At 46.2% G+C, this 14,063-nt stretch overlaps 1 protein-coding gene across 2 annotated transcripts in view; it reads left to right on the forward strand.

Moving 5' to 3' along the window:
* Positions 1 to 14,063, forward strand: part of LOC116521006 (vigilin-like) — a 108,869-nt gene that overhangs the window by 47,628 nt on the left and 47,178 nt on the right. For both annotated transcript variants that reach the window (XM_032235600.1, XM_032235599.1), the window contains exons 5-10: positions 1,153 to 1,368; positions 3,110 to 3,316; positions 4,783 to 4,998; positions 7,082 to 7,288; positions 11,404 to 11,511; positions 12,394 to 12,498. In XM_032235600.1, coding sequence (XP_032091491.1) covers positions 1,153 to 1,368; positions 3,110 to 3,316; positions 4,783 to 4,998; positions 7,082 to 7,288; positions 11,404 to 11,511; positions 12,394 to 12,498 — 1,059 coding nt within the window. The remainder of the gene's footprint in view (positions 1 to 1,152; positions 1,369 to 3,109; positions 3,317 to 4,782; positions 4,999 to 7,081; positions 7,289 to 11,403; positions 11,512 to 12,393; positions 12,499 to 14,063) is intronic.

Consider the following 14,063-nt stretch of genomic DNA (forward strand, 5'->3'; position numbering starts at 1 on the left):
TACATAAGGAGATAAAAGTACATTCATCAAGAATAAAAAGATACCACAGTGATATCTTTTAGTGATAGCCAAGGTTACTAATAAGCTATCAAATCGTACTAGTAAACAATAAAAACAATATAAATGGAAAGATACAAGCAACATGGTCATAGTCATAAGTGGGGAGAGAGAGAGAGACTAGGAAGGAGGAGAAGAAGAATAGTAATACAATCTTGGTAAATTATTGGCAGTGTTGTGGGAATTATTTGTTTAGCAGAGTGATGGCATTCGGGGAAAAACTGTGTCTAGTTGTCTTGCTGTGCATGGCTCTATAACATCGTTTTGACGGTAGAAGTTGAAACAATTTATGCCCAGAATGTGAGGATTATAATAATATATAATATATTATATTCATAATTTTAATGAAAAGAAGGACTAGGGGAGACATGATAGCAGTCTTCCAATATCTCAGGGGTTGCCACAAAGAAGAGGGAATCAAACTATTCTCCAAGGCACCTGAGGGTAGAACAAGAAGCACTGGGTGGAAACTAATCAAGGAGAGAAGCAACTTAGAACTGAGGAGAAATTTCGTGACAGTTAGAACAATTAATCAGTGGAACAGAAGTTGCCTCTGGAAGTTGTGAATGCCCCAACACGGGAAGTCTTTAAGAAGATGTTGGATAGTCATTTGTCTGAAATGGTATAGGGTTTCCTGCCTAGGCAGGGGGTTGGACTAGAAGACCTCCAAGGTCCCTTCCAACTCTGCTATTGTATTGTAAAGTCAAACTAGAGTCTTGCACTTTAAGAGAGCTAATTTCAATAAACTTAGAGAGAGAGCTTGGGAAGAATTCCATGGATGAGAATCCTCAAGGGAATCCTTGTATTGTATAATATAATAAATATAATATATATTATAATATAAAAATAATGTGAGGATATAAGGGAAGTGAGGGAGGAGATTATGAGAGTGAGGGAGGGTCTTGGGGAAGTCCTGCCTTAGCTCGTGGCCTCCACAGGTGCCCCCTCCACCAGTCCTGTATCATGGCCACCCCCAGCCATCACCACCCCAACCCTCCGAGGTAAAACAAAACCTTAACGTGGCCCTCAGTGGAAATAAGAGTTTCAAACTCCTGTTGTAGCATTTCAATAACAGTGCCTGGTTCTTCCGGACAGGTGTTTCACGTCCCTCTGGAAGAGCGACGCTACAAGGACAACAGCCAGTTTGGAGAAGGCGACGAGGCCAAAGTCTGCGTGGACATCATGCAGAAGACGGGGGCTCATATTGAGCTTTCCTTGGCCAAGGACCAGGGCCTGTCCATCATGGTGACTGGCAAACTCGACTCTGTGATGAAAGCACGGAAGGAAATTGTCGCTCGACTTCAAACCCAGGTGACGCATCAAAAGTTAGCTTCCCTGGCAGTCCTTACGGTGATGTTTTCACCATCTCCTGCTTCCAAGTCAGCACTTAAAATATTACAGTTGACATTATTTAAGGGTTTCCAGGGTGACACATTGACTTTGTCGTCGTCCTTCAAAAACTGGTGGCAAATCGGATCTTTTGTAGAAGGCTGCCTTCAACAGAATCTGGGGCCATTGACCTATTGGCCCCAGTTCTGTTGGAGCACCTTTGAACAGTCTGGGGGATACATTCCTTGGGGAGGGGGGGGGAGTGTTCTGTGAAGATACAGCCTGTTGTGCCTTAAAATAGCTTCTAATGTACTGCCGTAAAATGGCTTCTACTCTATGGCGCAGTGGAGTTGCCATGGTAATGGCTTCACAGTACTCCACAAAGGGGTTCCCTCTAGTAAGGGGGAAAATCCAGCATTAGAAATTACGTTTAGTCCGGACATTTCCCCCCTATAAATAAATACCTGAGCAACGCCGGGTTATTAACTACCATGTTTCCTCGAAAACAAGACAGGGTTTTATTTTCTTTTGACCCCCAAAATATGGCTTGGGCCTTATTGGGGGAGGGCTTATTGTTTTGGGGTTGCTGGGCAGCTGCTCTCTTGCGAGCGGGCTCCCGAAGAGCCGGGCACAGCCTCAGGGCGAATGGCTGTGTTGCACTGTCGCAGCAGCGCAACACAGCAGCCATGAGGTGACCGCGCTAATGAGTAGCAACCTGGCAAACCCCCTTTCCAGCTGGGCACAGCGCCATTCAGTGACCTAGAGGTATTTTGAAGGCGCCAAGCTGTGTGAGTCCCTGTTTTCTGCTCCCGTGGCTCGGCGCCTTCGGAATACCTCTAGGTCAGTGAATGGCGCTCTGCATGGCTGGAGAGGGGGGTTGCACGAGCGGGTGTTCCATTCCCCGCTTGCGCGCCTCCTAGCCTCACCATGCCCTGGCCCAGCTCTCCCTGCAAGGCCAAACCACTGCTGCCGCCGTCCCAGCATGGCTTCTTCTGATCGGCTGCCGAGATCGGCTGCCGAGACTTCTAGCAGTGACTGCTCTGGGAGTATGCTCTATGGTTGTGGGCCGGCTCTTCGGAAGCCCGCTCACAAGAGAGTAACACCTGGCAACCCTCCTCTCCAGCTGAGCACAGCGCTAGTCACCGATCTAGCAGTATCCTGAAGGGCGCCTTTACACACACACACACACACACGTTCCTGCAGCTTGCCGCCTTCAGGATACCGCTAGGTTGGTGAGTGGCGCTCTGGCTGGCTGGAGGGGGGAGGGTTGTCCAAGGTGTTTATTTTCGGGGGAGGGCGTATATTTTTGCCCATCTGAAAAATATGGCATGGCCTTATTTTCAGGAGTCATATTTTCGGGGAAACACAGTAGTAGCATAATAAAATAGTAATCGATCTCCTCCCTTATTATCAAAGGTTACATTCTTCACTCCGGACTTTTGGCTGGCTCCTTGATTAACTTTCCTCTCTTCAACAGCCACCTGTGTATCTGACCTTGGTTCCCATGAGAAAGCTTTTTGTTTTGACTGCTAGCTAGGTTATCATGTCTCCCCTTCCCCTCTACTAGTTTGTGGCAACTATGAAGCAGCAGAAGATGGCTTTGGCCAGGTTCTCAGAGTTGACAGCTTGACCTTGGGTAAATTTCTGTTCTTTGTCTGTTTTTCTAGCGAATCTACCCCCTCAGATGCTTTAATCCCTCTCCATACATCACTCCTTCCCACAGGCTTCAGCTACTGTCACAATCCCCAAAGAACACCATCGCTTTGTGATCGGCAAGAACGGCGAGAAACTGCAGGAGCTCGAGCTCAAGACGGCCACCAAGATCAACATCCCGCGGCCCGAGGATCCCAGCAGCCAGATTAAGATCACTGGCACCAAAGAAGGCATCGAGAAAGCACGTCATGAGATCTTGCTCATCTCAGCAGAGCAGGTGAGCGGCTGGGCGCCTCTCCTTTTCTCCGAAAGGCGACAGGATGGCGACGTTGAAGTTCGCAAGAGATAATATTGAATGTCCTCTGCAGTTGATGCGGCTATGTCTTGATTCTAGAACGATGAGCAGGCACTCTGTTCTGACTGAGTCTTCCCAAGAGTATGAAACAAAATCCTTCTTCCAGCAAGAAATCCTTTTATTCATTTACAGTGAATTCTGCCCATTCACAACAAAGTCTTTCAAAGGAGGAATTATGTGCTGTTCATTTTACCACAGAGTTAACCAAATAAAAACTTTAATGAGTACCTTTTCTCCTAAAAGGCGAGGAAGGGTTCTTGCATGTTAGTTTTTTCTTAATTTCGGAAAAGCTTCTGTCTTTTTTCACACCAGGCTTCCATTGAAAATAGCAATAAGCACTTAGACTTACTGTATTTTTCGGAGTATAAGACGCACCGGAGTATAAGACACACCAAGATATTGAAGAGGCAAATTAAAAAAAAAAGTTTTTGCACTCTGCAGGCCTCTCAAAAATGGCCTGCTTTTCACGAAAACAGCTCCATTTTTTGTCAAAAAAAGGGCATGCATAGCCTTTAGGATGCTTGTAGAGTGCTCCTGGGGCTCGGGGGGGGGGAATGAGCAAAAAACAGCCCATTTTTCATGAAAACGGGCCCATTTTTTGTCAAAAATAAGGGCATAGCCTTTAGGAGGCTTGTAAAGTGCTCCTGGGAGCTGGTGGGGGCAAAAAACAGCCTGTTCTTTGCTCATTTTTGCCCTTTCCAGCCCCCAGGAGCACTCTGGAAGCCCCCTAAAGGCTATGCACAGCCACTTTTGCAAAGGGGGTGGGATTTCGGGAGGCAAAAAATGCTGTATTCAGTGTATAATACACACCCAGATTTTCAGCCTCTTTTTTGAGAGAAAAAGGTGCGTCTTATACTCCGAAAAATACGGTATATATCGCTTCCCAGTGCTTTTACAGCCCTCTCTAAAACGGTTTACAGAGTCAGCATCTTCCCCTCCATCCCCCAACAATCTGAGTCCTCCTTTTATCAACTTCGGAAGGATGGAAGGCTGCGCCAACCTTGGTCCCGGTTTAGATTTGAACTGCCAAATAGCAGGCAGCTGGCAGTCAGCAGAAGTAGCCTGCAGTAGTGCACTCTAACCACTGCGCCACCACGGCTCTTAAATAAATCAACAATTGCAGGCAGTCCTCGGTTAATGAATCCCTGCAGTTGATAAGTTAGTAACACATGGCTGTTAAGTGAATCTGGCTTCCCAGAGCTTCAGTTGTGTCACGTAGAACAGAAGGAAGCCTGTCCCGAAAGTGCTTTTTTTCAAGAGGCAACTGGACTCCCTTGTTTTTCTTTGAAGACATTTTGCTTCTCATCCCAGAAGCTTCTTCAGCTCCGACTTTCTCTTTGCTCATCTCTAGTGAGGCTGAAGCTTCTCCGGGTTTTTTCCTTTTATAGGACAAACGAGCCGTGGAGCGCTTGAACCTGGAGAAGGTCTTCCACCCATTCATCGCGGGGGCCTTCAACAAAACGGTCCAGGAAATCATGCAGGAGACAGGGGCACGCATCAATATCCCGCCACCCAGCGTCAGCAAAGATGAGATCATCATTACTGGGGAGAAGGAACCTGTCTCCCAGGCTCTTCTGCGTATCCGCAAGATCTACGAGGACAAGGTAGTGCTTGGGAGACCTCTCGGGGGTGGGGGGGGCGGAGGGTCCACACTATTGCAGTATCTGTCGCCATATTTCTTATTCCGCTCTGGCAGCAGTTTTCTTCCTTGTCTTTTCAAGTTTCCATCCCTTCTCAGAGGCAGAGTAGCTGGGATTGTGTTGGGGAGAGATTGGCAAAGCCAGGGGGAGGAGTCAAATGGGGAATTAGTTTAGAATCTCTATGTAGCCACAAGGAAACAAAAGCCAATCTCCCTTGAATGCTATTGAACCTTACCCAGGTACAGATGCTTAGTCTGAAATGATTCCTGTGAACAATAAAATGCGAAATCGAATCCTTCACATGGAGGCCTGATTGTTCACACATGACAGATTGGGAGCAAAAACATTTCCAAGTTATTGGGTGTGACTTCATAAAGTCCTCAAGTTAGAAGGGGCTAAGGTAAAGGTTTCCCTCGCGCATATGTGCTAGTCATTCCCAACTCTAGGGGGCAGCGCTCACCTCTGTTTCAAAGCCGAAGAGCCAATGCTGTCCGAAGATGTCTCTGTGGTCATGTGGCCGTCATGACTAAGGTGCATGGAATGCGATTACTTTCCCACCAAAGGTGGTTCCTATTTTTCTAGTTGCACTTTTACGTGCTTTCGAACTGCTAGATTGGTAGAAGCTGGGAGAAATAACGGGAGCTCACTCCATTATGCGGTGCAAGGGATTCGAACCGCCGAACTGCCAATCTTTTTTTTTTAATATATATTTTTATTCACATGACTGCCAAGCCACTCCCACCTGGTCACACGGCTGGCAAGCCACTTCCACCTGGTCACATGGCCGGCAAGCCACTCCCACCTGGTCACATGGCTGGCAAGGCACTCCCACCAAGCAGGCCACACCTACAGAAGAGGTTCTAAAATTTTTGAAACCCACCACTGATTCTTAGGAACATCAATCCTCACATTTTTGCTGCTAGTTGAACAGAAAACCTGGCAGTTTCGCTAGGCAAGCAATTTCAGAGCAGTGACCCTCTGCGTCTTTTGATGTGTGTCGCTTGAGTGATTCTCGGTAGCGAAAAACAAGAAAGAAACAGTTATAAAAGGAGGGGAAAAATAGAAGGACTTTGAGGCCGATAAGGATTTCATACCAACCTTTCCCTCGTGTCTGGGAAGAAACGGGGCATATTTCTCACCCAGGCCGTACCTCTTTTTCAACCTGAATATAGCACCTGGATGTGCAGTTGTGTGTGTTGTGTGTTTAAACTTTCCAATGTTGTTCAAGCCATAAGTCTGATACTTTGAGATCAGCTACTGTCAGCCTTGCAAGAGAGTCCAGACAGGAAACACAACGAATTCTACTTTATGGTAAGGTTACCTTAACAGAACCTTGCAAATCAAAAAGTACCTTTCTTCCCCACCACGTTTAAAGCCCAAGAATCTAAGGAGGGTTACTTGATAGGCATTTGCCACATCCTCATTGCTACTACAGGCTAAGCTGCCTCTTATCTGATCATTCCCCTGGCTGTAGCTCTGCCTTGTCTCTCAAAGCCAAGGGACAGCAACCCTCGGCTCTGGAGCTGCATGTGGCTCTTTCATACCTCTGCTGCGGCTCCCTGTCACTCAAAAGGTGCGTCACAACCGTCAATGTGCAAGACGCCGGCTTGCGATGTATTGAGCCTTTCGACCCTGGTAGGCCAACCACGGATAAACCCAAGAAAAGAAAAGTTTTAGAAGAAAACAGAATTGTTTAATTCAACTACATATGCTAGCTTTGTGGATGCTCAGGAAATAGTCAGGCAAGGGAAGGGTTTTGTGGCTCCCGATGTTTTCTTTTCTGTGGGAAACGGGTCCAAAAGGCTCTTTGAGTGTTTAAGGCCATTGTCATTTATAGGCTGAATACTACTATAGTTGTTGCATTGAAATACATTCCAACAATGAATTCCAACTCTCAGTCCTGATGTTGTTCCGGGACATGTAAGCATCAGCCCCAGTGAAAAGGTGGAGGATCGTCTTTCCTTCCGACAGGATTATTGGGAGGCTAAGATGAAGGTTGGCTTTGCATCTTTTTCTGGTTTTGAAGCTGCCTCTGGCTGTCTTCCAGAAGCGCAAGACCACCACCATCTCCGTGGAGGTGAAGAAGTCCCAGCACAAGTACATCATCGGCCCAAAAGGAAACACCTTGCAGGAAATCCTAGACACCACGGGAGTCTCAGTGGAGATGCCGCCACTTGAAAGCAGCTCGGAGACCATCATTCTGCGTGGAGAGCCGGACAAACTGGGGCCAGCCCTAACTCAGGTCTATGCCAAGGTAACCCTCTGCCACAGTCGCCCAAAGACCCAGTAACCCTGGGACATTTGACATGGGATCAGCACAGCAGCATCCTTAGCAGCCAGGTGTGCCAAAATCAACAAACGAAATCTGTCTTTCCCCCTAGAATTTGGATAACTCAGGGATGAAATTCACCCGCCTCGGCCCAGCTTGGGAGAGGTGGTAGGGACAATTTGAATCGGTTCGCAGAGCCAGTAAAAATCGCCCCTGGTTGGCCCCGCCCATGCCCTCTCCCATGGGGAATTCTGGGAGTTGAAGTCCACAAGTCTTAAAAGTTTCCAGGTTTGGAAACCTCTGATTTAAAAGAAAGACCCAAAATATTGGTGGCAATTTTGAGCTGACTCAGCTATAGTCTACCCTTGGGAGACACAATTCCCTAATTTCCCTATGTACCGTATTTTTTGGAGTATAAGACATAACAAGGTTTTGAAGAGGCAAATTTAAAAAAAAGTTTTTGCACTGTGCAAACCTCCCAAAAATGGCCCATTTTCTGCAAAAACGAGCCTGTTTTTTTTTTTTCTTCAAAAAAAGGGCAGACATAGCCTTTAGGAGGCTTGCAGAGTGCTCCTGGGAGGTGCCCCCCAAAAAATGATCAAAAAACAGTCCATTTTTCATGAAAACCTCATTTTTTTGTCAAAAAAAGTGCATGGACAGCCTTTAGGAGGGTTATAGAGTGCTCCTGGGGGCTGGGAGGGGGGTAAAATTTCTGCCCTCCCCAGCCCCCAGAAGCTCTCTAAAAGCCCCCATAAAGCTATGCACGGGCATTTTTGCAAAGGGGGCGGGGTTTCAGGTGGCCAAAAATGCTGTATTCAGTGTATAAGACACACTCAGATTTTCAGCCTCTTTTTGGTGCGTCTTATATTCCGAAAAATATGGTATATAATATGTGTGTATATACGTCTACATATTAATCACAGAGAAGAGTCTTATCAAACAGAAAAATAAACCCACAGAAACACACAGGCACACAGAAACTCCCGTTATCCCTGAGGTTACGAGGATGCTGGGACATGTAGTTTAATAACAAAACCAGGTTGGGGAAAACAAGTAGATAGATGGGGTGAAATTCAAAGAGAAGACATACCAATTATTATTCACAAAACAATAAAAGAGGTACACTCTTTCATTGTTTTGTGTATAATGATTGGTGTGTCTTCTTTTTTAGGTCATTAGGGCAAAGAAGTGATGTTGAACTTGGCCACACATGCCCACCAGAGGTGGTATTCAGCAGGTTCTGACCAGTTCTGGAGAACCGGTAGCGGAAATTTTGAGTAGTTCGGAGAACCGGTAAATGCCACCTCTGGCTGGCCATGCCCCATCTATTCTCCGCCTCCCAAGTCCCAGCTGATTGGGAGGAAATAGAGATTTTGCAGTATCCTTCTCCTGGAGTGGGGAGGGAATGGAGATTTTACAGCATCCTTCTCCTGCCATGCCCACCAAGCCACGCTCACCAAGCCATGCCACACCCATAGAATCGGTAGTAAAAAAATTTGAATCCCACCACTGATGCCCACCCAGTCACATGACCACCAAGCCACGCCCACAAAGCCCATAGAAAATTTTGAATTTCACCCCTGGTGTAACTTAACTGAAAACAAGTTGTACATACACTTTAAAGACCAGCTAGGTAAAAATGTTGCATCTGTGCAGTAGGTGTATTTTCCTTTAATTTTCCCTTTGGTTTGATCCCGGCTGTTTTGTTTAAAATGAACTAATGTTATGTCAAGCAGGCTCCGTTTGATTTAGATTATGTTGATTTGACATGCATTTGGCCATTGCACATCCCAAACAGGATGTGGCGTCCTTATGAACTGAGTCAATTGTGTTTTTTTCAGGAAACCACGTTCAACAAACTGAAAGAGGAGAGAGATGGGCAATCTTTGGATGGTCAAAAGTGGCACTTAAATGGGAGGGGGAAGAATGTGGGGTCACTTTATCTAACAAAACACTGAGGCTTGGGAGAATTTCTACCCTCTATTTATTATTATTATTATTACTATGAAAAGAATTTTTATTTTTTAAAGACAAACTTACACATACAAAACATAAAAACATCTTCCAGTTACATCCACCGTGTCGGTTGGTTACAAAACTTTTATGCCTCCCCTCCATAATCCTCACTTACAATTTATATAAAATCTCATACTATCAATGTAATATATATGCCTACATTCTTATCATTAGCCATCTTTTATTTGACTATAACTCTTGTTCCTTCATTTTATACGAGGCATTCTAAATTTTGAATTAATTTAGATTATAACAATTTGTTACGTCCTCCTAAATCCATCCAGTAATAGCACATCTTTATATTATATTCTGTGTCATTCGACCCTCTATTTTTAACAACGACATTCTTGGACTTAAAACTATTTTCCCCCCTTTGTTTCCTAACTCAAAATAGGAGGAGGAAAGTTTGGTTTTCACCAAAGTTGGATGACTTTGAGGGACACAAAATGAGGATTTAATGGATAACCTGTTTTTCTGAAAATAGGACCTAGCTTGTTTTTTTAATATAAGCCCTACCACCAAAACAAGCCCTACTTAAGAGCCGACGCAGCTGGTTGTCCACCCATTCCGTCTTATTACAATACAATAGCAGAGTTGGAAGGGACCTTGGAGGTCTTCTAGTCCAACCCAGGGTTGTTGCTTGCTGTGCTGTGGGCGCAAGGCGGGGGGGTGGAGCTCTCCCATGCGCCCCGTACAGGCTTACCTCATGGCTCCTGCAGCCAGGCCATCCACACCCTGACACCTGCCTCACGGCGGCAGCACCAGCAGCCATGCGCAGAAGGAGACCACGTGGCCGCCAGCCGACTTATGCTTGCTTACGGCTGCGCAGCAGGTGACTTGAGCGGCACACTAGTGCCATGGCCGCGAGGCAGGTGTCGGGGTGTGGATGGCCTGGCTGCGGGGCGCATGGAGCAGCTACACCCCCCCTACCTTGCCTGGTGACTGCGGCACCGACGCATTGCTCAGCCTCCTGCTCCGTTACGGCCGCGAGCAAGCAGAAGTGGACCGACGGCCACGCGGGATCCTGTTGGGTGGGGCTGGTGAAGGTGAGGCAGGTGTCGGGGAGTGGGTGGCCTGGCTGCGGGGACCCTGAGGGAAGCCGGTGTGGGGCAGCTCCATCCCCACCGCAAGCAAACAGAAGTAGGTCTCTCATACATGGGGGGACACCCCTAAAAATAAGCCCTAGTGTTTATTTTGTGGCCCAAAAGAAAATAAGACCCGGTTTTATTTTCGGGGAAATACGAGTATGTGAATCCTGGAAACTGAAGATTAACTAACTTTGGCTTGGTGTAATTGACCAACTTGCACATCTAAGGTGTGTGAGAATGCTGCAATGATGCCCTATTGACACCTGGAGGCAGAATGCAGATATTGCAGCACTGAAAACACTTGCTGGCATAATGATGTGGCCAGCTTTGATATCTTAACTCGAATGCAGCAGTGAAAATGAATATTTTACCTAAATTTTTATTTCTTTTCCAAATGCTACCTATACTTAAAAAAGATGTGAACCTGCTAGAATGGCAGAAGGGTATTAATAAATTTGTATGGGCAGGGAAGAAGCCAAGAGTAAAACTAAAAATAATGCAAGATGTGCGTGAGAGGGGAGGTTTGAAATTACCCAATTTAAAACTATACTACAACACAGTAGCTTTATCTGTAATTAGTGATTGGATTAATTTAACAAATGATAGGATACTTAATATCGAGGAGTATGATCTGGTATATGGCTGGCATGCTTACCTGCTATATAACAAAAAAGTGGACAAGAATTTTAAAAGTCATATTTTAAGGAATGCTTTACTGTGGGTCTGGGAAAAATATCAATACAAATTAAATGATAAGATACCCATGTGGGCAATTCCTAGACATGCAATAGAAAATATGAACATAGTACAAAAACAGGATATAATTACTTACAGACAGCTTCTTACCCTAGAAAGGGGTGTATTACAACTAAAATCCTTGGATGAATTAAAAGAGGAAAAGATATCTTAACTCGAATAGAGACCTGTCTGTAACCAGGTTGTCAACGTCACTCTTGTGAATGATGCCGGGAAACTCTTCTTGTACCTTTTCCTTAGGCGAAGAGTGTGATGGTAGCTGAAGTAATGGCCCCAGCTTGGTTACATCGTTTTATAATTGGGAAGAAAGGACAGAATATTGGCAGAATTACCCAGCAACTCCCTAAGGCAAGTATCCCTAAAATAACAAAGCTATAAATAAAATAGCAAGAGTAAAAATCTCTGGTTTTAATGCATGAAATATTGTTTAAAAATAAAAGCCTGCCTCTCTCTTGCGGATACTGGGAAAGCAGGAGTTAAATTTTGAAGCAGTGGTAGGTTCCTACAAGTTGGACCGGTTCAGCCGAACCGGTAATGGTTTGGTGGCCTGAATCGCTGGAACCGGCAGCAACCCAGGCCTGCCATGGCCCCCGAATCGGTTCTCCGGGCTTGTTTTTCGGTTCTGCGTATGCGCAGAACAATTTCTATTGCATTGCGCCTGGGCGCACATCGCACATCAAGCGAACCTGCAGTAGTGGCTTCTAGAACCCACTAATTTGACTGGTCCAATGGGCTCTTTGCTTCTCTTAATAGAACCAAACTCAAGATGCTTAAATCTGAGTCAACCTTGAGCCTGGTGAGATTTGAACTGCCAAATTTTGGGCAGCCGGCAGTCAGCAGAAGTAACTTGCAGTACTACACTCTAACCACTGCGCCACCATGGCTTATTAGGTAGTCTTGCTAGAAATACTTCAAAACCTCCTCCCAGAGGGGAGCAACAAAAATAGACCATGAAATGGGTGTCACTAACAATGCTTTGAGCTCTAAGCATATAGCGCTCATAAGTTGTATCCTGAATAATGGGAAGAGAGCTTACTATAATCTTCTCGGTTGTCCTCAACACTCTCTGTATGGGCTTTCTATCTGAGGCATTGCTTGCCACCAAATCAAACAGGGATGCAGTTTGTTTAAAATGTTCTCAATTGTGCCTCTGTAAAAAGTGGCCAGGACAGAAGGAGAAAGACATACAACCCTTCTTGAAGGTAGACAGACACGGCTTGCTTTTTTTAGGTTCACATTGAATTCACGGACGGCGATGAGAAGATCACTCTGGAAGGACCCACCGAGGAGGTTGAGTTGGCCCAAAGCCAGATTCAGGAAATCATTCGGGACCTGGTGAGTTGTCTTGTGAATCTTACATGTATTGTTCCTCTCTTTCTTCATCAGATTCTTTGCTATAGCAGGAAGAACAAACCTTTTAGATTCAGATCAGCCATTTATCTGTTGCCTCCTTGGCAGCGGTGTGAAGTTTGGCCAGTGATATTACGAGGGCCGCCCGTTGGTGAGGTGACACAGAACTATTTGCAGAAGAGGCTGCTTAAAAACGCCCAGAATTGCTCTTTCTGAGGTGCCTCTTAAAACTTCCTCAAAAAAACTAATCCAGAGCCGTGCCTATTCAAACGGGCAGCAGAAGTCCAATAACAGAAACTGCAGTCCTGTGGGTTATTTCTCCCCACACAGTTTGATACCAGCTTTTGCCATGTTGCGAGTAGGGTGATGGCTCAGTGCAGTGGTGGGATCCTGCCGGTTTAACAACCGGTTCGGTGATTGGGTGCTTTGCGCGCTCGTGCTCTGCGCTCCCCCACGCCTGATGCGTGCTCTGCACACATGCACAGTTTTAACAAAACGTACCTTCCACGTTATTTCTGGGGAGTCACACAGCTGAGGCGCAGAAATACGCTCTGCCACGCGAATCAGCTGAGAGGATACAGATAAGTAAAGCGGGTGGGAGGGCCCACCTGATCGTTGGCACGAACCGGTTCGTTCCCCAGTTGATTGTTGGAGCTACCGGTTTGCTGGAACCGTTCCGAACTGATTGAATCCCACCCCTGGCTCAGTGGTTAAGGAAGCTGGGCTTGTCAGCTGGAAAGGTGACAGTCCAGGTTTGAAACCCAGCGCCATGCAACAGGATGAGCTCCCAGGTTCGAGACCCAGTGTCATGCAACAGGGTGAGCTCCCAGGTTCAAGATCCAGCGCCACACAACAGGGTGAGCTCCCGGTTCCTTGCTCCAGCTCCTGCCCACCTCACAGTTTGAAAGCATGCAAATGGAAATAGATAAATAGGTACCACTTTGGTGGGAAGGTAACAGCCTTCCGTGTGCCTGCATATGGCCATGCGGGCCACCTGACCATGGAAGTTTCTTCGGACAACGCTATCTCCCTCTGCTAAGGAACAGAGATGAAGACCGCCCCTTAGGAGTCAGACACGACTGGACAAAGAAAAAATTTACTTCTACCTTTTTTGCCACATTGCCAAAAAGGGCCCTGGATTTCCCAGAAAACAAGGATTGCTTGGAAAACCTTAGCAAAACTGTATTAATGGGGGAACAAATAGATTCCAATTCAGGCATCCATTCTGAACCTGTGAACACTGAAAATCCACTGAGATGCAGTTTTGTGTGTGTGTGTGTTATTTTTAAGAATCTCAGAAGAACTTTGTTGTTAGGTTAACTGAATCATAGAATCAAAGGGCTGGAAGGTACCTTGGAGGTAGGGGTGGGCTTCTGGGCGTTCGCAGGGGTTCGGGAGAACCTCCAGCTAAGATTCTGTGCAGTTTGGAGAACCCCAAATCCCACTCCCGGCTGGCCCCTCCCACCCCACCCCTCCAAGGAGTCCCCACATGGCCCGTTTTAGATTCAGGTAACTTTAGGGCATGCATGGAGGTTCGGGGAGGGCGAAAA

Source organism: Thamnophis elegans, chromosome Z (assembly GCF_009769535.1).
Source record: "Thamnophis elegans isolate rThaEle1 chromosome Z, rThaEle1.pri, whole genome shotgun sequence".
NCBI classification, from domain to species: domain Eukaryota; kingdom Metazoa; phylum Chordata; class Lepidosauria; order Squamata; family Colubridae; genus Thamnophis; species Thamnophis elegans.